At 41.1% G+C, this 23,032-nt stretch overlaps 1 protein-coding gene across 6 annotated transcripts; it reads left to right on the top strand.

The window, feature by feature from the left end:
- Positions 1-622: 622 nt before the first annotated feature.
- exoc7 (exocyst complex component 7) lies at positions 623-18,839 on the top strand. Of its 6 annotated transcripts, none has more exons than XM_044337579.1 (20): positions 623-841; positions 1,009-1,074; positions 2,018-2,202; positions 2,296-2,401; positions 4,027-4,249; positions 5,467-5,634; positions 5,970-5,981; positions 8,659-8,751; positions 10,060-10,205; positions 10,717-10,869; positions 10,986-11,084; positions 11,661-11,723; positions 11,947-12,013; positions 15,204-15,266; positions 15,386-15,506; positions 15,852-16,011; positions 17,158-17,199; positions 17,292-17,425; positions 18,479-18,621; positions 18,656-18,839. In XM_044337579.1, exons 1-19 carry the CDS (start codon positions 764-766, stop codon positions 18,579-18,581), a joined length of 2,082 nt encoding a protein of 693 aa, XP_044193514.1. In that variant the 5' UTR covers positions 623-763; the 3' UTR covers positions 18,582-18,621; positions 18,656-18,839. The 6 variants fall into 6 exon arrangements, with proteins under 6 accessions (XP_044193514.1, XP_044193520.1, XP_044193513.1 ...); XM_044337585.1 differs by adding an exon at positions 9,721-9,789 and having other exon boundaries at positions 18,479-18,839; XM_044337578.1 differs by having other exon boundaries at positions 18,479-18,839.
- The last annotated feature ends 4,193 nt before the right edge of the window (positions 18,840-23,032 follow it).

Here is a 23,032-nt window from a genome sequence, read left to right as displayed (position 1 = left end):
ACAACAAACATGGCGTATATGAGGTTCCAAACGCCTTATTTTTTCCCCCACCCGCATTCTGCGAAGACCCGCCCTACCTAGCCTCTGATTGGCTAGTTCTCGTTGAATGTCAGGGTCAGAGCCAATTAAAAGCAGAGGAGGGCGGGGGGGGGGGGGGGGGGGGGGGACAAGACGGATACGGAAGAGAAGCCTCACCTTTTCGATTTCATCCATTTCATCAAGTTACACGCCGGAAGTGGAGCAATTACACCTTCAAAATAAAGGCGATCTATTTCACGCACCTAAAACGCTTTATATGTATCTGTCGGATGCAGATTCAGAAGTTAACTTTGGGACAAGCCACAGTATATATGAGGTATATTACTGATAAAATGTGAAACTCTTCAATCTTTTGGTAAGTAACAACCATGATGTTATTGTCTGTATCTGTTTTGAGGAAGATGTGTTAGTTTTTCAGCATTGGTTCGAAAATTTGTAAATAATATCAATATTCAAATATTATTATATTAATAAAACTTGTTGGGTTAGTAAAGCAGCTGCTGGGAAGTTAGTCTTGAACATCTTGTGGTATAAAATTCTAAAGCAAAGTATTTTACCTTGAAATTTTAACCGGAAACCTCCTGCCTTGTGACCGTTAACCTGCCTAGCTTGAATTCGTTGTTTAGCTATCCACAGCAGGAGCTTTGGGGCGTCGTTTTTGTGCTTTTTTTATGCTCTGAACAGGTCTGTTAACCTGTCTGAAGTGACTGGTGGCCGTCCTTTGATGGGAATTACCGGCAGGATGATTCCTACCGAGGATGCGTCCGCCAGGAAGAGGGAGATAGAGGAGAAGCTGAAGCAGGTCAGACAGACATGGCTGGACAGGAAGCAAGCATCACAAAACGAGCTTGTTTTGTTAATGTTCATCAGATTGGATAAAATCGCATGCTTAAATTGTTAAGCATGGACGAATAAATAGTCATTTATAGTTATAAGCGAAGTCATTGTTTTCCTACATTTGTGTTTCAGGAGCAAGAGACGCTGTCATTCATCAGAGAAAACCTGGAGAAGAGTGATCAGCTGACCAAGGGCATGGTACGAAAAACAAAACAGAGATACAGAATGTCCTAATCTTACGTTTACTAAACTATAAAACACGCTTATTTAATTATAGTTAGAGAATAATTCAGGCTCTGACAAGTGTCTTACACTAGCTGTTTTGCGGTGTAGATGTTTAAAAAAGGTTTCACAAATCTGCACCTTGGTTTTTAATAGTTGAAGAGTTCAATCTAGTCCAGGTTTGACAAGTCTAAGCACAGTATTGTTTTAGCTAAACCTGCTCCAATTACGCCTGGATGCACAAAAGAAAACCTGCAAAATCTCCCTCTCTGTTTTCACAAAGAAAGGTTTTATGAGTCTGAAACTTGGTTATAAACAGTCTTTAGAGTCTTTACTGTCTTTAACCCAACACATCTGTAATATAGACTTGATTTAATGCAGTTTGGAAGGTGAAAAAACAGTGAAACCTCCCTTTTTCTATTTTCACAAATAGAATAAAGGTTTCTCATATTTGAAATGAGGTTTAAAACAACCTGTCACCATGAATCCAAATCTTCTCTCCCTCAGACACTAAAAAAACCCACTACTACTAACCACGAAGAATAAAACCTCTCTTTTAAAACCATATTTTGTTCAGTTAACTGTATTTTTTTATAGATTTTATATCCCAACATGAAGATGAAAGTGCTGTTTCAAATCATTCTCCACGATGCCAAGAATAAAACTCTGGAGGCAACGTTATAAATCCTTTTTATTTATTCATTTCTTCGCCTGAAAGTAGTCAAATCTAAATGTATAACGTCTATACAACCATGGAAACAGTTTTCAGTACAGTTTAAATACCAAACAGACTATTTAGATGACATTCATTCAGAATATATTTACACTACAGGCAAATATATATTATATTCTGGTTGTAGTTCAGGATATTTTTCCATTTTTTTTTTAAACTGTGCTGATGTCATTCTCTCCCTGAAAGGTCTCCATCCTGTCCTCGTTCGAGAGCCGCCTGATGCAGCTGGAGAACTCCATCATCCCGGTTCACAAGCAGACGGAGAACCTGCAGCGGCTGCAGGAGAACGTAGACAAAACTCTGTCCTGCATGGATCACGTCATCAGCTACTACCACGTAGCCAAAGACACCGACAGGATCATCAGAGAAGGGTGAGAAGTTGAGGAGGTTTCCATGGATTTCGAGCAGATATATAAATTAAAAAAAAGGTTACATGAATCATAAAAAGGTATTTTCTGTTCCAGACCGACAGGCAGACTGGATGAGTATCTGGCTTGTATTGCAAAGATTCAGAAAGCTGTTGAATACTTTCAAGACAACAACCCCGACAGCCCCGAACTCAACACAGTGGTACAGTGTTCAACTTTATCTTTTTATATGTGTGCACAACTTTACAGTTAAGCTCCGTTCTACGGTGGCCCTGAAGTGCAAAACACAACCGCAAAAGCAGAAAACACCAACAACATTAACTTCTACGGGAAAAGGTAGTCACCTGCTATCGACAGAGCTCGTTGCTGATTGGACGGACGCACCGTCTGTCTTTTTAACAGGAAGGAGGCCGCCGTACGTTTCAGACCTGCAGCTTGTCGCAAAAATGTAACGGTTGGTCTCATGTTTGAATAAGTGCAGGATGAGTCACAACCTTCAGTATTAATATTTCTGCATCACTTTCGTCTGAATTAAACGCCGTCAGATTAACGTGAAGGCTGCAGCAGCACGACAGGTAAAACATGCAGAGAGAGAGAGAGAGATGCACCTTCTAAGATCAAAGTAATGAATGTATTATATCAGTATCTATAAAGACAATGTGATCAGTTTAATAAGCTGTGAAATTTAAAGTTGTTCTCATATCAGATCAGTGCAACCGGAGCAAAAGTGCATGAGTTAACATATGTAATGCATTTATACTATTATAATCCATTTGCACCTTTTTTAACTCACTCAGGTCACTTTTACTGCATTTATATTTAATTAAGCACTACACAGAGATATCTCATCCTGCTATATACAGTATATATTCTTATGGATATGGTTAGAATGACGCAGAATAACCACAATAATAATCTGAGCAGCACTCTCTCCCTATATTTGGATAAAGAAAGCACTCTGGATATCCGGCGCTGATCACTCAGTCAGGTTAAAAGCAGCAGTCACAGTGTAATACTGGAAGGCAGATATTGCACATTAAGAAGAACAGATGTTGCACCACAGTGCATCAGGATGTAACACCAGGATATGAATAAAGGTTTTAATAAACAAGGAAGGAAGGCGGTTGAGTGGCGGACGTAGACGACATCAGAGTCTTTATAAAACAGACAGCAGATAGAAATAACAACCTAACAAACTTGTTCTCCGATTAACAATCAGTGTCATTATCAATGAAGCTGCTGATTAATTTCTCAACTCATTGTTTTGTAATAATATGAACGTTAATAAGTTCTTAGAGCCCAAGCTGACATCTTTAAATGTCTCGTTTCATCTGATCAACATTCAAAACACAAATATATTCAGGTTGCCCTCATATATAATGATATTTATATGATATATGATGAAGCCAGCAATGTTACATAATCCATGTCTGAAAGGGGCTTTACACACTTTATCTCTTGGGAACTGTGTTATTATTATTATTATTATTATTATTATAATTATTACCATAAAAAAGTATGAAATGTTTTGTCTTTTAAGTTTGTTATTGAAAGAACAGCAAATATTTTTGTTGTTTTATTAAAAAAAACAGTGTAAATTATCGTAACACTGTAATTTACACTAAAATTAAAAGCGTAATAAATACAAAAACAGTATTTTTAAGCCTCTTTCCACTTTTATTCGGGCATAAATACAGATACAAATACAGATACTGGGCTCTCTGCACGTCCCTAAAAGGTAGTTTAGGTGTAAAAGTTTCTATATGAGCAGCATAAGAAAACAAAAAGGACTTTCCCTGAAGTGAGATTGTTGTTGTTTCGCTGCAGAAAGCGCGCTTTGAGAAGGGCAAAGAGCTGCTGGAGGCCGAGTTCCGCAGCCTCCTGACCCGCTACAGTAAACCGGTTCCCCCCATCCTCATCCTGGACGCCATCAGCGTGGACGACGAGCTGGAGGTGCAGGAGGAGGTGGTGCTGGAACACCTGCCTGAAGCCGTCCTCCAGGACATCATCTGCATCGCCGGCTGGCTGGTGGAGTACGGACGCAACCAGGGTACCGCTTTTAATTTGTTAAAAATCAGTCGCGGCCTGTGTGATGCTCTTAATTTCTCACATCCTGTCCGACGCCGCGGTGTTCTCTTCACTGCTGCTCCTCGGTGTTTCCTTCCTTTTCCACTTCCTGTCTTATGTTTCCTGTATTCCAGAGAGAGTGGTGTTTCCATGGCTACTGGTTTGTTTTTATAGTATCTGTTCTATAATTAGAGAATAGAGACATGATGCATTGTAGAAAATCATGCTAGCGTGACGTTAACGTGGAATATTCTTTACACAGCAAAATGTAATCAGTTTAATCATCACAGTGCAACATGATGTGAGTCTGTCTTGGAAGATGTTAGCTTTCCATCTCTACATGCAAATTACTTACTCAAATATACTTCAAGTATGAAATATTGATTCACAAAACATGTAACACATTACACAAGACACGATATTGTGTTAATTTGGCCACAAATTTATTCAAAGTTACAAAAATATACTTGAAACAATGTTTTTTTTTTTTCAGGCTAAGAGTCAGGCTAAATTAGCAATAAATTGGTATAAATACAATAATGTGGTTTGAATATTTCAATCCCAACTTTTTTGAATCCGCTGACACAAGTTATTGATATTCTGCACATTTCCAGCTCTATATTTATATTCTGGGGCTCTACTGGAATATCTTTGCATGATTTCCAGTTAAAAACTCCTTATTTATCTTCTACTGGTTCTTTATGCAGCCCCTCAGTTCAGCCTCTGTCTGAAACAGGCCGTCTTTAAGGCCCCGCCTCCCGATGAGCCCACTCTGTTCTGATTGGTCAGCTTTCAGGAAGCTTCCTCTGGCTCCAGAGGCTACGTAACCTAAACAGTAGTAGTCGGATTTTTACGTAATAACAACAAAGGCTACCGATGGACGACCGTTTGTGGGCGTGTGCAAACGATCTGACATCAGTTCGAGGAGGAAGTAGAGCTAGCTTTGCTAATGGAGCTTTCAGCCCTTCTGTCTTTTGACTCGAAGGCAGCATTTTTTACATATGTTAACCTCGAGTTTTGAAACTTGGACCACATTTAGCATTCAACGTCATAACTGTATATAAATGACCAAAAAAAAAAAAATCACAAAAAGCATAATATGTCCTCTTTAATGTTAATTCATGTGATTTAAATGTAAAATAAACACCTGTCATCCAGTGCTGCTGTGATCCTGAACGTCTCGTGTCTCTCCACCTGCAGATTTCATGAACGTCTACTACCAGATCAGATCCAACCAGCTGGATCGCTCCATCAAAGGCCTGAAGGATCACTTCCGTAAGAACAGCGCCTCCTCCGGGATCCTCTACTCGCCCGCCGTCCAAACCAAACGCAAGGACACGCCCACCAAAAAGGCTCCCAAGCGACCAGGTCAGCAACACACGCGCTCCCTCCAAAAGAAATCCATTATCGAACCTCTTCAGGCGGTAATCACACACTCCTGCGTACCAAGCCCTCTTTTTTTTTTTTACAGATTAATCTAATGAAGGAGCATGATTCTGCACAATGTTGATAATTAAATAATAGCAGCACCTTTCTACACACTCAGTCTGTTTGATTCGATCACCATCCAGCCACGTTATTCTGTTTCCTCCCCCACGATCTCTTTAATAATGATCCTACTCACCGTCCCTGTGATTTTTACAGTCGTCTCTAACTGTTCCTTCATCCTTTCCTCTTTCATAACTCCTATGTTGTGATGACAGTCTACATCCCAGGTAAACAGAAAGCTTTAGTGTGTGCCTCGTGCTTGCTTCTGTCCGTCGGACGCCACGTTTCACGGCAAATGAGTGACAGCATGAGAGTGTTTTTTGTTTTGTTGTTTGTAGGAGCGTAAAAAAAGCGGAGAGTGTTTTTTGTTCTGCGGAGGAGACGTCGTAGGTTATTTCCAGTATAGATGAAGGCCTCTAGTTTCACTGTGGGAACGACGGATACGGCGTGAGTTAAGCCAAAGTGAAGAGGCTGGAAAAAAATGAAGTTAATTAAAAATAACGAGCCGTGTGGGTCGTCTCCCTAGCAGCCCAATCAGCCGCCGATACCGAGAATCTCTCAGTGTAATAAAACTTTCACTCAACGCCTGCAGCTACTTACAGAAAACTGAAGAGAAACATCTTAAAAAGGAGATGGGTGATATGGATAAAGACTTTTCCTTTGAAAACTTAGAAAGTCCAACATACTGTATATAAGAATCATCAAATCCCACACAGTGTTGATGAGCTGCTTCTGTCAGATTAGTATTTTGTGGATTATTTATCAGATTCTAATTCCCCAAAAAAATGAGTCAAGATCAACTGGATTTGTAGATTCTTGAAGACTTTTATCCAAAAGGCCTCTTCAGATTTGACTTGTTAGAGGCTCTTAACGACTGTCACATGACACACTGAGGTAACTAACGAACCACACGTGACCTCAGCAAGTCTACTGAGGTAAAATACCTGCGACTCAGAGTCAGAGTCAGAGTGGAAACATCTTCAAGAATCTACTGGATGACCGAGATTCTCCACAGACAAACAACTAATTCATCGCACACGCGAAATAATAACCAAATAAGGGATTTTTAAAATAGATTGTGTCTTTTATTTACGTCATAGAAGCAGCAGGAGATGAGTTATAGAGAGATGCAGACTGTATTTCTATCATTATCCATTGAAACTGCTCCAAAAAAGTGAAAAGCAAAGTAATTAAACATGTAGCTTCAGTTTGTGTGTTGCAGACGAGCAGCGAATCCAAACACAGATTGTGTTCAGACAGAAGTAAAGACTCTCTGCCGCCTGTGGTGTTACCAGCAGTTCACCACCGTGAAACTAGAGGCTGTGGCTCCGTCACTGTGTTTGTGTCAACGAGTCGTGCAGAGTTGATTTTGTGTGCTTTGTGTGTGTGACAGGTTTCGTAATAGAAGTTTGTGTGTCGTGTTGATCAGAAACCTCTTTTTATAATCTCCTTCCTCCTGCACACCTGCACACGTCCGTTGACGTGCGCTCACAGCTTGGTCTCACTGTTGCTTGTGCTGAAATGCAATAATAACAACACTCACATGAAAAAGACAGATATCAGATGTAAACATAAGAATCAGAGGATCTGTTGCAGCTACAGGAATGAACTAATCTACGCTAAAGCTCCACTAATCGATATCTTTTTTATATCAACAATGGATCAAATGACTGCGTGCGAGATAAAAACAACCCTGCAGCTTTTTTTTTTTTTAGCTCCTTTTAGCTCAGTGTTTTGGTTTCACAACACATTTACTGTTTGGTTCAGTCTCACGGTTCTCATCAGCCGTGGAGCAGCTAAAGAGATTCATGTTCAGGAGTTGGTGGAGTAAGAATTTGTGATCTCAGCTCTTCATACGTGATTCAGTCTCACAGCGTTCCCTCCACGAATCATAGAGGAAGAACCTAAACTGTATTTTCTACCTGTTATCAAGCATCTTCAAACACACTGTTGACTGCAGTCTCGCAGATGTCTTCTATCTGCCTGGTGTGATAAAATATTTAAATCCAATTCCTAAAATGAAGATGCAAACAGCTACAGCTACAGATTTCTCTTCTTGTTATTTGCATGAGGAACATTATATGACAGAGTAAAGTAGGAAGTGCTTACATCACAAACGGGGCTGATGGAGAGCCGAGAGGAGAGCGAACACTGGATTTACAGCCATCAGGTGGTCACAAACACAATTCAGATGAGACGCTGATGTTGCTCCGTGTCTGCTGCATGTGTAAAGAGGTCATTGTCTGCTAACAGCTTTCTATAAAGTGACAGCGAGTCAGAGATGTTGCAGTGTTTCAGAGCTCTGTCGCCCCCAAGTGGCAGAAAACGAACGCAGCTTTAAATGTGCTTAAATATTTACTAACTCTCTAACAAGCCAACATGTTGTGTTATTAATATTCTGTAGATGTTTTTTTTTTTTGCCTGTTTAAACCTTGTAACAAACTGTTATGGTAATATTAGAGATAATAATGCTGGATATGACTGTTGTGATATTAATTGTGATGGCTGTTTCCTGTTTATAACTGATCTAACCTGTTTATTCTGCTCTTACATGAACACATACTGAGTGTTTTTGGCACATGTGCCCTGGTGTGTTTTCATGGTGTAGGTGTGTAGTTGCTCTGTCTCTCACCCCTGACCCCTGACCCCCGACCCCCCTCCCCCCCACCCGAAATACAAACCTCTGCTGGCTGTTGTCTCGGTGTTGGAGGGATGTGGTGTCTGTGTTTCATCACTCACTTCCTAGTTCTCCTTCTTCTTCTTCTTCTTCTTCTTCCTCCTTCTTTTTCCGTTTCTTCTCGGCTGTCTGGACCTCGCTGCTGCCGCCCCCTCCTCCTCATTCCTCCTCATCCTCCTCCTCCTCCTCCACCTCTGGACTCTCTGTCTCTGTGTTTATGGGACCAGGGACCATTCGCAAGGCTCAGAACCTTCTGAAACAGTACTCACAGCATGGGCTGGATGGGAAAAAGGGGGGCTCTAACCTCACTCCTTTGGAAGGTAACGCACCTCGGTCTTCTCTTTTGGTGTCTTTTTTTTTTATTTTCTCTCCTTCCTCGCTGACAGTACCGGTGTTATGTTGTGCTTCTCATTTACAGCAACCAGCACACATAAACCTCCTCTGTGTCACAACAGCTTTTAGACTTTGCAGATGTTTGATAGAGCAAAACTAATAAATCCTGAAGAAACAGAACGTAGCAGATATTCAGTTGGATTTGTAGTTTTCTCAACCTCATGGATAACTAGTCAAATCTAGACATGACAGCATGATGAAGATCTTTAACTTTGACTGCAAAAATTCATTTTTTTTGGAGTAAAAAATGACTTTACTTCAATGTATTGTCGCTTTAGTGGAAATTCTCCTTGCAACAAACAGGTCACCAGTGAATTATAACATGAAAACATGAAAACATGGTAAAATATCTGTACTAGAATCAATATTCTCAACATTTTTAAAAACTCACCGTTACAAATATTGATTTATCGTCTCATTTCTTCTAAATCAGTGAAGAAGTTTCGTCTTGTGAGTGTTGGTGAAACTTTTTTTTTTTAAATCCCTTTTAAAAACTAGAGATCAACAAACCAGGTTCACTGGTTTACTTTTAAACTGGAGGTGGGTGATGTTAAACTGATGGAGTTTATGAATGAAATGAATTAAAGGCTGTTGTGACATTTGTCTTGAAGCTGTAGTTTAACACACACTGACTAACTTAGATCATCAGTCACACAACCGAAGCTCTTTAGGGCACTTTCAGCCCCCCGTCACACGACTACAGTGGGTGTCCCCTTCCTCCTCCCCCCCAACCCTCCCCCCCTGCTGGGTGCTTGGTGGCGGTCAGTACAGGTGTTCCAGGTTCAGGTTTGTGTCCCACCCTCCTCCCCCCCACCCCCAGTGGGCCTAGTCACGACCCACGGTGGTTTAACTAGGCCTGTCTCCCTGCTGCCCCCCCCACCACCCCACCCAACCAGGTTACGATCACGACCTGCGGGTCAAACACCACTCTGACGCCCTGACCGAGAAGCACGGGGCCGCCGCAGGTGAGTGACGGGAACATGTGGGGGAAGAGAAGGAACATTACCACAAAATAAAAAAATAAATAAATACTAGAAATGTCACCTACTGCAGCTTTAAAACGTCTCATTTTCAGTCACAGCCTGCAGCATAAACACATAGAGATAATCACCGTCATCTCAATATATACTCAGTAACTGCTTCTTAACGACCAGCCGCAGCACCAGACAGAGCTCCTCATTCTTCAATCTCTCCGTTTCCCGTCTTGACTCGATCTTTCCTCGTGTACCTCTCAGGAAAGGACGACGTCCTGGACATCGAGATCGACTCCTACATCCACTGTATCAGTGCCTTCGTCAAGCTGGCCCAGAGCGAGTACGCCCTCCTCACTGAAATCATCCCCGAGCACCACCAGAAGAAGACCTTTGACTCCCTCATTCAGGTCAGAGATGAACGTTAATGAACACCTGTCTGACACGTGCGGCTTAAAGGAAAAAGTTCAGCACATAAAACCATTAAACTGTTAAACAGGTAACAGATACAACATGTCGATTAGTGAGATTTAAAGGTGCTGGTAGGTGTATTTTTTTGCTTCCAGTCTTTATGCTAAGCTAGGCTAACCACCTCCTGGCTCCTGGTCCGTACTTCATGAACAGACATGAGAGTTAAATTGCATTTTTTTTTTTTGTCTCCTACAGCATTTGTCCTGTGCACAAACCAAAAGGGAGAAATTTATAGGCGGTGAACAGGAACACAAACTTGCAAAGAAGCACTTTGACATTTAGGCAGCAATGACTTTATTCCTTAAGCTGATGTTTAGGTGCCTTCTTCAGAGCTTAAAAGTTAAAATCACATAGTGCTTCTCATGATTAGTAAATTGGGTGGAGTGTCCCCTTTTTAAGTCAAGCAGAATGGACTAAACATCAGTTTCTATTTGTCTCGCGTGTCCACAGGAGGCGCTGGACAACCTGATGCTGGAGGGAGACAACATCGTGTCCGCAGCTCGCAGGGCCATCATGCGTCACGACTACTCTGCCGTCCTCACCATCTTCCCCATCCTCAGACACCTGAAAATGAACAAGTCTGAGTTTGACTCAACGCTGCAGGTCTCATTATTCACACAGATCCTCCTGCTGAGGGAGTAACAGAACACGCGGAGTAGATAATAATCTTTTATTGTCTTTTATCTAATTACATTTCTTAATATTTGCTGCGTGCGCAGGGAACAGCAGCGAGCACCAAGAACAAGCTGCCGACACTCATCACCTCCATGGAAACTATCGGAGCCAAAGCGCTGGAGGAGTTTGCAGACAGCATCAAGGCAAGAAGCTCGTGTTTTAAAGGAGGCGTTCACAGTTTCTAAAGTCTGTCTTAAAACAACAGTCAGGAGCCCAAATGAACATTAAAGCTGTTTTTCTTGCTGTAATCATTCCTCCTGTTACTACTGACCATTAGAAGATCCCTTCATAATGACCTTACAATGGAAGAGATGGAGGACAAAATCTACAGTCCTCCTGTTTATCTGAAGTTAATATGAAGCTTCAGCGTCCAAATGAGTCAAATCAAGTAGATATCTTTCAACGTTACAGTCTTTTTAGTTACTTGATATGACTAACTCAGACTGCTGAAGCTGAATAGAAGCTTCACACAGACTTTTAAATGACTGTGTGGACACACTGTGGATTTTATCCTCCATCACTTCCATTGAAAACACATTTGAAGGATCTTTTAATATCCAGTATGAACAGGAGGAATGATTACAGCGAGGAAAACCTCTTTCACTGTTCATACAGACACCTGACTGCTGGTTTAAGACACTTGAAAAATTGTGAACCTGTCCTTTTAATTTGTCATCAATCATTCAGTCGTTATTGACTGAACTCTCTCTCTCTAACAGAACGACCCTGATAAGGAGTACAACATGCCCAAGGATGGAACAGTCCACGAACTGACCAGCAATGTAAGCTAACGCTCAGTTACCTCTTTGTTGCGTAACACCGGCGGATTTATTTGCTCACTCTGCACTTCAAACTTAACACCTTCCCTCGAGGACTTCGCTGTTTGTCCCTTTCTGAGGATCCAAGTGGTGGTCTCCAGGGGAACGGCTAACGGCGCCCGGCCGAGCGTCTCGGTTTAATGAATAAGCCGAGCTGATGCTTACATTCACCTCTTCTCTCCTGCAGGCCATCCTGTTCCTGCAGCAGCTGCTGGACTTCCACGAGACAGCCGGAGCCATGCTGGCCTCACAAGGTAGAGCCGCATCAACACGGCCTGTTAGCGCTTGTTAGCATAGACCTCCTGCTGTCCCCCGCTAGGCTGTAAAGGTGCTGTTTCCTTTAGTGCCAACATCAGTGGTGGTGCTGGTCGATGATCTATATTAACCTATGTTAGGTTAGGGCTTCTCTTCACCTGCATATCACACTTATTGTTCACCAGAAAATACATGGACAGTCTTGTGTTTTTCATGTTTTTAGCTCTGTTCTCCAACACGTTGGATTTGAATGGACACAGTGAGGTTAAAATGGTGACTTTCAGCTTTAATTTGAATGAACAGTGTCAGACTTGAAGCTCTTTTTTATACACAACCCCCCAAATTTTAGGACAATACAGCAGGTTAATGATCCTTAACAAACAGTTAGAGCAACCAAGTTTTTTTTCATTCATATGAACAGTGATAGTTGAGGCTAGGGATGCACGATATTATCGGCACGTCATCGGTATCGGCCGACAAAAGCTCTAAAATGAAATATCGGCTAATTCTGCCGATTATGAGAGGCTGATATGACGCCATCTCCTCCGCCGCCTGACTGTGCTTCCCTCCACGGACTGTTTCACCCTGACGGTCCCGGTGTTTCCTCCGCAGGCTGCACTTCACTCAAGCTGCCCGTCAGACCTGCTGCTTCTTCCCACTTTAACCCGAATAACAAACCGGGGCTCGGTGCTCCACATGGAGAGCCGGGGCTAACGTTAGCTGGGAGGCTAGCTGGCTGTGCTTCCTTCCGGTCATGCTGCGGCTAATGCTCCGCTAGCCTCCCAGCTAAGGTTAGCGGCGGCTCTCCATGTGGATCCAACTGGACCACGGAGCCCCGGTTTGTTATTCGGGTTAAAGTGGGAAGAAGCAGCAGGTCTGACGGGCAGCTTGAGTGAAGTGGAGCCTGCGGAGGAAACACCGGGACCGTCAGGGTGAAACAGTCCATCGAGGTGCTGCGGTGTTCGGCTGCACAGATAGGAAACACCTCGGCTGACAGGATGTACCACTCTGATTGAAAAATAAAAAAAACCAGCGTATTAGGTGCATTACCGCCACCTTCTGCTCCGGAGTGTGGACCAGAGATTAAATCCTACACATTAATCCTGTCTGTCTAATAAACTCAAAGAAAACTCTACTGCTGCTCCCACTTGGCAGGTTCATTACAGTTTTAATGCTGAGCTCCTGAACTCCAGTCTTCCTCAGTTCTTCCTTCATATATTGTCTTTCTTGATCATAGTTAGTACAATCAGTGCTTGCATGCATAATAGTCTCCTAAGTCAGCTGGGAAAAATATGCGCATATATCGGCAATCGGCCACAATGAGTTGGAAATATCGGCAAAAAATCCAACACTGTGCATCCCTAGTTGAGGCGTTTTGGCTCATGGAACATCTGATGTGGGTGCACATTTAAACACAGCATCTTAAGGACCAATCCAGAAATGTATTAATTGCAATCAAAGATGCTTGGATGATGGATGGTGGAGGATTTTTTTTTTATATATATAAAAAGAAAACACCAGCAATAAACAAAGAACTGAATAAATAAAGTAAATTAGGTACACTACCTGCTCAGCACCAAACAGCAAACAGACACAGTTAGCTGTAGACTAGCTGGTGAACATAGTGGAGCATTTAGCAGATAAAGAGCCAGATATTTCCCTCAGGAGTTGGTAGAGAGTGAATATTGGACTTACATTCACCAGATGGACAGAAACACGACTCCACATGAATGATAATGTTGCTCCGTAACTGCTGGATGCGTTGACTCTTTGTACTAGCTGTGCGATCGTTAGCTTGATTAGATGTCAATAGCATGCTAACATTTAACAAAACGTTTAGCATGTCAGCATTCATGTATAACTAAGCAACCGCTTGCTTGAAATGTTTGCCGTATTAACTTTATGTTATTGTTGTGTCGTGCCCCCAAGTGGCCAAAAAAGTCAAGTTATTGTTGCTTTAAGCTCATGTTCATGTTGTCATTTCAAATCCAAAGTGCTGGAGCTAAAAACCAGAAAACACGTCCCTGTATTTATGCAAAAATCAATCCACATACAGATGAGTAGATCACTGATACTGATGTATGAGGTGGACAGATGATCACATTGTTCCAGTCTTGACCCAGTCACGTGGATGTCTCACCACTCAGGAGCTAATTCACGAGCGCTGTGTGTGTCCCAGTCTAACAATCTAACACCATTATAGGTCTCCTAGTTTCTCTCCTCATTCATTCTATATCTGTGATTTCCTCTAATGTGTTTTTCACCCTCACCCCCCCGCTCTGCTGCTGCCTTTCCTCTTTTCCAGCCATGTGCAGCTTCAAAATTGCTCTCTCTCTCTCTCTCTCTCTCTCTCTCTCTCTCTCTCTCTCTCTCTCTCTCTCTCCTCTGTCAGACGGAGCTTTCATGACGCACTTCTGTCCGCCACGTGTTCACATTCAGGGGCTGGGACATTTTTTTTAAAAAAAAGATCTACACGTTTGTTTAGATTAAAGTGGATTTGTTATGAGTTTAAATCCAACCAGCACTCATTTGTGGGTTATAAATTAGCATTTGAAGGTCTGCGGCTCCCTCCTGATCCCCCGCCCGCCCCCCGATGATGGCGGCTTCGCTTTCCCTCCTTTCATTGTTCTTTCAAACCCTCAACCGCTCGCCGCCTGGCTGACCACTGTGTGTGCTACTTGGCTTACTCTGCACTAACAAATCTTTTCTAACCTTTTGCACTTGTGCCTCTTTCTCTTTCTCTTTCTCTTCTGCCTTGCCCTCGGCCCCTTAGTACTGGGGGACACTTACAATATACCTTTAGACCCCCGAGGTAAGCAAAAGACCGTGCGTTAGGCCCCTGATGAGTCCGATTCTGAATGTTTTGTCGTGAATGTTTTTTTGTTGCTGATCCTTGAAACTGTAATTGCAGCTAATTAATGCAAAGTGACAGGAGAGGAGTGTGATAATGTGACGCTCGTCTGTGATGTGCATGTGCTCAAGTGCGAGTCGAAAGAAAAGTACTTTTACGTGTTACCATGGCAACCCATGTGCTTCCACTGTAATGAGTACTTAAGAGTCAAAAGGGGAGTTTTCAGCTGATGATGTAGATTTAATCTAATATAAAAATGAGCTCAAACGAACTATTGTGTGTTATTGAATGAATTTAAAGGAGACGACGCGTTTCAACACATTCCGTATTTTTTCCAGAAACCAGTTCGGCGAGCAGCTACACTTCCGACTTCAACAAGAGGCTCCTCAGCACTTACATCTGTACGTATCTGTACGAGCAAACCCCATGACATTCCCCTCTTTTTTTTTTTCTTTTTTTTTTATTAGTACGTTTTTAAAAAAAAAGTATTCGTGTTGACGCTCCACTTCGTCCCGTGCAGGTAAGGTTTTGGGGAACTTGCAGCTCAACCTGCTCAGCAAATCCAAAGTGTACGAGGATTCAGCTCTGAGCGCCATTTTCCTGCACAACAACTACAACTACATCCTCAAGTCGCTGGAAAAGTGAGCAACATCTAATTAATAAGATAATAATCAATTTATTACAGTTTTTAAAGACCATATGGTATCACAATTTGCAAATTTGAGGTTTTTCATTGTTTTTTTGTTGCCATTAGTTTATGGATACAGTAGAAATGAGTCGTGTCATCTATCACAGTGAACGTCAAGGATGCACCGGTGTTGCTTGGTAACCGGGTTTACGTGCAGATTGATTTTAAAGCCGAGTCCTTCTTTTGTTCGCTGTGATGGATTACACAAACCTTTTGAAGTCTAAAACATGTGTTATCTTTTTTTTAAAAGCGAGCGTATGAATCCGTAATGTTCAGTCTCACCTCTGCGCGTCTTCAGGTCCGAGCTGATCCAGCTGGTGACCGTGACCCAGAAGAAAGCGGAGAACTCCTACAGAGAGCTGATAGAGCAGCAGATCCAGGTGTACCGGAGCAGCTGGGTGAAAGTCATCGAGCACCTGACAGACAGGAACATGCCCGTCTTCCAACCTGGCACCAAGGTCCGAATTTTAATCCCTTTCGCTCTTAAAGAAGCAGCAGACTGTCCACAAACTTTGGTGCACAAGTGTTAACTTTAACATCGCTGTAAGATTTTTGACGCTGAGGGAAATATTCATACTGTGACAAGTTTTGCAGAGGCCCAGACGGGGCTGTTTGACCTGTAGGTCAGTCCATAAATACTTTAGGACATAGAGTTTCACTGATAATAACCTGGATCATTATGTCATATAAGGACGGAGTTCAAAAGCATTTTATATGAAATAGTGAATCCAATTATTTTCACTTTTTCAGCAATTCCAAAGTGAATCGATTTAAATTGAATTTGCAAGTAAAAAGGCTGAAATAACTACAACTCATAGATGTTAAAACATCTCTTGTTGGCAGTTTTTAGTGGCAGTGAGCAGCATCATGTATGAAACTATAGGACTGATGGTGAAAATGGGAAAGATTTGTTTACAACTTGTGAGCGATCACGTCATCTGACAACTGAAGACGGTTGGTTGAATGATGGTTAAGATACTGTGTATTGACAACATAACACTATAATCAGAAACTTTGGGTTTTATCACCATAAACGATGGACGTCGGCTGATGTCTGTGTTTGTACTTCTGTGTCATGAAGCATCATGTCGGACACATCAGGACTTTCAGAAAAGTCTCAGATGTAATTATTATGACTTGGAAGTTGGTGCGAAAACTATTAATAACTATTAATAACTCTCATAATTGCTAAAAACAACAAGCTGCTCGCTTTATGTTTCCCTCTGCTCTCTCTCCTAATAAGAAAAAAAGTGAGGAGAGAAAACATCATCCGTTAAAGATCCGTTAGCTTAACGAATCTATTCTGCAAACCGGGAACCAGAGCAGCCAATCAGAACTCATCCCTGATGTCATACTCAAAAAATATCCACATGATCGTCATACAGATGTTTAATTTGTACTAAAGCGTGAATAATGAAGTTATAAAATCCAGAAACAGATCTGGCAACTGAATGTAACACGTTTCAAAAGTATCTTTTAAGTATTAAATCTATAAAAAGATGTTTCATATTCAGGTCTGGAGAGTCTCACCGTTAATCTTTTTGGCTTTTCCGTCCTGAATGTTTCCGTGGAAACTGTGTAACTGAAATCTTTTCTTTCTTCAGCTGAAAGATAAAGAGCGGCAAGTAATCAAAGACAAATTCAAGGTGAGGTTTTGGCACCACACATTCAAATATCTTTGAACATACCGAGTCCTGGAAACATGTAGCATGTCTCTGTGTGTGTGTGTGCCTCTCAGGGTTTTAATGACGGGTTGGAGGAGTTGTGTAAGATCCAGAAGGGATGGGCGATCCCCGACAAAGAGCAACGAGACTTCATCCGTCAGGGTCAGAAGAAGGTGGTGTCTGATGCGTACAGGGCGTTCCTGCACAGGTGAGACCGACGCTGCTGGAAACATTACGGAGATAAAACGGGTTCATGAATGTCAGCAGTGTGTTTACAGTGTCTGTAAGTTATATAACTAATACAACATTTAAAAAAAAATAATTATTCCACATTAAAATATGTAAAAACAACTAGACCTTCAAACTCAGAGAAATCTGTAATTTAATCAAAGTAACGGACCGTTTCATTTGGTCGCCTGTCGATGACGTCATACCTCCTCTACCAAAGAGTAAACACGCACCAGATGCATACGGCGGCGCTGTGTTTGTCCGCCACAATGGCGTCTACCAAAGAGTAACTTACACACATACAAGATAATACATCGGCGTTGTGGTTGTTCCACATTTTCATGATAAATTTAGGTGGTTTTTAACTATATCTTTTAGCCGCAAGAAGGATTTTAGTCATTGGACGTCTGGATCTTAAGTTATCAGAGAAATAAACTGGACAAACGTTAGCAGCAGCTCGGCTAACAGCCCCTCCAGGAAGTCCGGTGGTCACCAAACATCTTTGGAGAAATATTGATTTTTTTTTTTAGGTGAAACAGCTTTAATTAGTATTTTAATGATTTTAATCTGCGTGTATGTTTGTTTTTGGAGAGGAGGAGACCTCTGCGGATAAAAACATCCTGAACGATGAACACTGTTATTGTTTTGATTGAGACTCCTAGTGGCTGAAATTACATATTGTGCGTTTAACACTGACAAGAATTTATCTTCAGAGTTGTTCTTTCACAGGTCAGTAATAGAAATATAAATGATAAATATATGTTAAATGATGCTGAAATGCTGGATTAACTTTGAGTAAATCAGATGTTAATAGATTAATAGTTGAAGTCACTTATGAAGAAAAACAATAAATATTCTCTAGTTCCTGTTTTTATAGAAATGGAATATTAGTTAGTTGGACTAAAAAATATGAAGATGGCACCTTTTGATTTTGGGGGATTTAATGGACCAAACAATTAGTCTCATCATTAGATTGATAATAATCACATGACATGTTGACGTCAGTCTTCGTTCTTCTGTGTTTTCCCTCCAGATGTGCCAACATCTCTTTCACCAAGAACCCGGAGAAGTATCACAAGTATCGACCGGAGGAAGTGGAGGAGATGATTGAAAAGTTGTTCGATACGTCCGCCTGAGCTGCACTTTGTTCAGACCCAAACTCATGTCCCCCCCCCCACCCACCCCCACCCCCCACCCCTTCAGCCTCCCTCCGTACAAAACACAAGCTCCTTTAACAACAGAGACGCTCTCCTCACTCACACTACTGTTACCCTCGTCGTGTCTGATGAACGTTTTGTACAAAGATATGAACGTGATGTATTTATGTAATTTAGCTGTTCCAGATGAACATTTCAAGAAAATAAATAAAATAAAATAAAATAAAGGGAACTCTGTGAAGCATCGCGTTTCATTATTTGTTTTGTTGACGAGTTACACAACAGATATGAAAAATAACAGACGGAGCTGAGTGTTTGTTATCCGCTTCAGAAGGTTCGGATTCATAATTAGATGTTTATTAGCACACAGGAGCTTGTGTTTGAATAAATAACATCAGGAAAAAATCTTTTTGTTTTGTGCAACAACAAAAAAAAAAAAACCAGGTCACCAGTCGTCTACATCCTGATGAGCGTTCAAGTGTTTTATGAAACGCTCCGGCTCTGTTCGGTAAGACGTCCTCAACAGATGTGATGTTTTGCTGTTGTCAAGTAACACTTGTCACCGAGCGTTTCGGAGCAGACTGTGTTTGGTTTTCATTTACATAACTTAACCACAGTCAGATGTTACGTGGGCAGAGCTCGACGGTGTGTCTGCATGGAAAAAGACTGACTGCTATAATCAATATTTTTATATTAATTGGTCAAATGAGCAGCGCATCGCATCAGTGTAAGAGACCTACAACCTGTGATTACATTACAGTTCATCCCAGTAACCCTCTGTTACTGGGACAGTTTGAAGGTCAGCTTTAGAAATTGTTAAATTCTATTTTCACAACAAGTGTTTTTAATTAGGATCTTAGCTGGAAGTCATGTTGAATCGTTAACCGCAGTGTGAGGTATGAACAAGCCATAAAACAGAACGACTTGAAAGAATTTTGTAAATTACTTCAAGCTTCAGAATTTTTCATATTTAAAGTGGTTTTTGACTCTAATCCACAAGTCATTAACCTCAGTGTTAGCTTGTTGTCCTTCGCTGTTATTAGTAGCAAAATTATTGCTTTGCAGCAGTGAAATACAAAACAGGACGGACGTTAGGAGATTTGTTTTTACTACTAACATTATGAGTCTTAAGCCTTTTCACTAACATTTTCTTGTTCAGTATTGCTATTAAATGCAATATAGTGTCAATAAGTGTCATTGCGTTGGAGTTGTAGATAGTCAAAATATTAACTGCATTATGTCTCTGGTCTTACTGGTAGTTTGATGGAGGGTCGATACCAGTTTGGTCTCTGATGTCAGAAAAGAGAAGTCAAAAAAAATATATAAGTTAAATGCAGTAGAGATGCTAACTACTCCTCAAAAAAGCCATTATTTCAGGTTTCAGTGTAAAATTTCACACCCAGACAAGAGGATAATTCTACCTGAAACACAGATTATTGTTCTCAGCTTCAATAAAAAATATAAATATGAGAAATCTATGTGATTCAAACCTGCACAAACAGAAAAAATACACTCTGCAAACACTGATTAATGAATCTGTCAGATGTTATTCCTCACGCAAGGGTAATGCAGGTTAATGTAGCTCATATCCTCCTGACAGCCCGTTAGGTCATTATCACTGTACAGTAAAACTCAGTCTGTCAGTTTTCTGGGTTCTTGTTTGTTTATTCTGTGATTGTTTCCCCGGAAACCCAGTGTGACACACCCACAGTATGTAAACCCTGAAGTCAGGAATCTTCACGTCTGCAAAACAACAGAAAACTGTCCTCTGAATGAACTCGACCGCTGTGCTTCTGTCAACCTTTGAAGACATTATTCTGTTATATCATGTATCAGGCAGCAGCTCGACAGTGTAATCTCTATGAAAGATCTCATAAAGAATCCACTCGACCTTCACGGCTCTGTGAAAATACAACATGGAAGGGTCGTAACATGTTTCTAAAGCACACGCCGGGAGACGAGTTGTGTAACAAGCATGATGATTTTATTATTCCAGTGACAATAATACCGTCTGCATGCAAAACACAGAGGAAAGTTTACTTGTACAGCTCACATTACAGCAACAAATCACTTTTTATGCTCTCAGACATGATGGCAGAGCGTCAGCTGCACAGCCAGTCACAAAATATAATCTGCCAAAACATCACTTAAACAACACTGAGGCTCTTTAAATGACGAAACCCTCCAGAGACAATAAATTATCATGCAGCACATTTTCAGTAGAGATAACACTGAAGTACTGAAGTATCTGTACAAGATGCAGAATCAGCAACACAACAGACGTATATTCGGATATCCAAAAAAAAAAAATGTTTTCAGTCCACCCACAAACTCTTCAGGCAGCTTCCTGCACAAATTCTGCACCACCGACCCTCCTCATGTACGATTCATCTCATTTTCAATCTAAAAAACATCAAATCATCTGCAAACTTGCTCTCTGTTCAAACCTTTTGGGCGACGGTGGCGTGAATCAGGCAAAGTAGCTCTTCATCGCCATTTAAATTGCTTTGTGTGTTTTTTTGTATTTTGCAGCTCTGTTGTTTTGTTGCCTTCTTACTTCTTTTGATTTAATTTGTCAACATTGTGTTTAATTTATATTTCATCTCACTCTGAGCTATACATTTTCCTGGCTTTATTATTTTTGTAAAGCACTTAGTAGTAGTAGTAGTAGTAGGAGTGTGCCCGAATACAAATACATTATTCGGCAAAGCACAAATAGTGGGTTTTATACAAATATTTGTTTCATACAAATATTTTAAAAGTGATTAGTTGGGGGTGTTCCCCAGAGATAAAGCTGAACTACTGACACAAGCAAAGTGGTCCCAACAGACTCTCCATCACCTGTTGTTCCTCTTCTCCTTTCCACAAAGTTAGGTTGTAAAAAATAGGCAATAAATGAAAAATGCAAAGCAAGAATCACCTTTGAAGTTCTACTACATGTTACAGGCTGTGCTGTCTGTGTGTTATGGGTGTATAAACAGGTAGAGGTCTGTCTGCAATGAGGTGATGAGTAAAGTTTTATCTCAGTAGTCAGCGCAGTCGTCTATGATCTGGAGACTCCAGTTAGAGACCCGATGTGTGGACCTCCTTCATAAGGTAGTTTATTCATGAACACTTATTGTAACACTTTAATTTTCTAAAATTAAAAGTGTCATAAAAACAAAAACAGGATTTTTAAGCCTCTTTCCACTTTTATTCAAATACAAATAATTTTGCTGCCTCAACAAATACAGATACAAATACAAATACTGGGATCTCTGCACATCCTTAGTTTGCAACTTGTTTTTTTTTAAAAAACAACTACATGAAACTGTTTTATAAGATTTTTGATTTATACATCAGACAGACATAAAAAAAAAAAGTGGCAATCGTCATTATTCTTTTTTTTTAGACACTAATAAAAAGATAAGCTCATGACACTCAAAGGTAACTAATTTAAATGGCTCGGGGGGCCGCATCTCGCAAAGCTCCGCAGAACATGTTCAAACTTGATTTGACTGCCATTTTTCACGCTGCAAAATGTCAGTTAAATCCACAAACCTCCAGCCATCCGAGCCCCCCCCCCCCCTACCTTTGACCTCCGACTCTCGAGTGAGAACAAGAGGGGACAGAACACGCCCGCTACCACTAACACTACATTTAACCCCGCAGCTTTTAGGAGCAAGATACCGTCAACTTTACAATACGACGTCGTCAGACCAAAACGAGGTCTGACATTGAAGCAGTTGGAGCAGAGTTAAGAGTTTAAAACCATTGCATCTGAACTGGTGGCGTTAAGTGACACAGTTGGAGAGATGGAGTCGTTTAAATGTCTAAATACCTGACGTAACGCTCCGCAACACTGCCTGTGTGTCTTCTACTGAGCGTTAAACGATGTACAGCTGAAGCTGATGGGAATGTTATTAGTTTTGCAGATATTTGGTCATTAAAGTATTGGAGAAATGGACATTGACCTGATATGGAATTGGACACCATGGATATCTACACCAAACATTGAAAACAAACTTTTTGTCACATTTTTCATTGTGTCACTATTTGCACATGAAGTAAATGGATTCTTTTTTGCATCTTAAGAGCCTTTTCTACTACAAATCTTTTTGTTTAATTTGGCCGCACGCACCTGACACTATCTTTTCAAAAGCCTGGATTCAAGAGCACAAATCCTGCTACGATTCTTTGACGTCTCACTAAAAGACAAACATGTCGACCTCAAAGGATCACAGAAGTCAGGAGGCTTCATTTCATAGTAATCCGTAATCCTGGACCAACGATAGCTTCACGTCGTTTTAACTGTGTCAAATACAAGAGATAAAGGTTTTCATTCATCTCTTTCCTCTGTCGTGGTCCGAGGTGGTCAATAATTCAGTGGTGGCAGCCCTGCAGCCTTTCTTCGTCCTGAGGTCTTCCTCATGTCGGTCTTCATACTTTCC

The sequence above is a fragment of the Thunnus albacares genome, chromosome 20, assembly GCF_914725855.1.
Source record: "Thunnus albacares chromosome 20, fThuAlb1.1, whole genome shotgun sequence".
Lineage (NCBI taxonomy): Eukaryota > Metazoa > Chordata > Actinopteri > Scombriformes > Scombridae > Thunnus > Thunnus albacares.
This window is presented reverse-complemented; position numbering and strand designations above follow the sequence as displayed.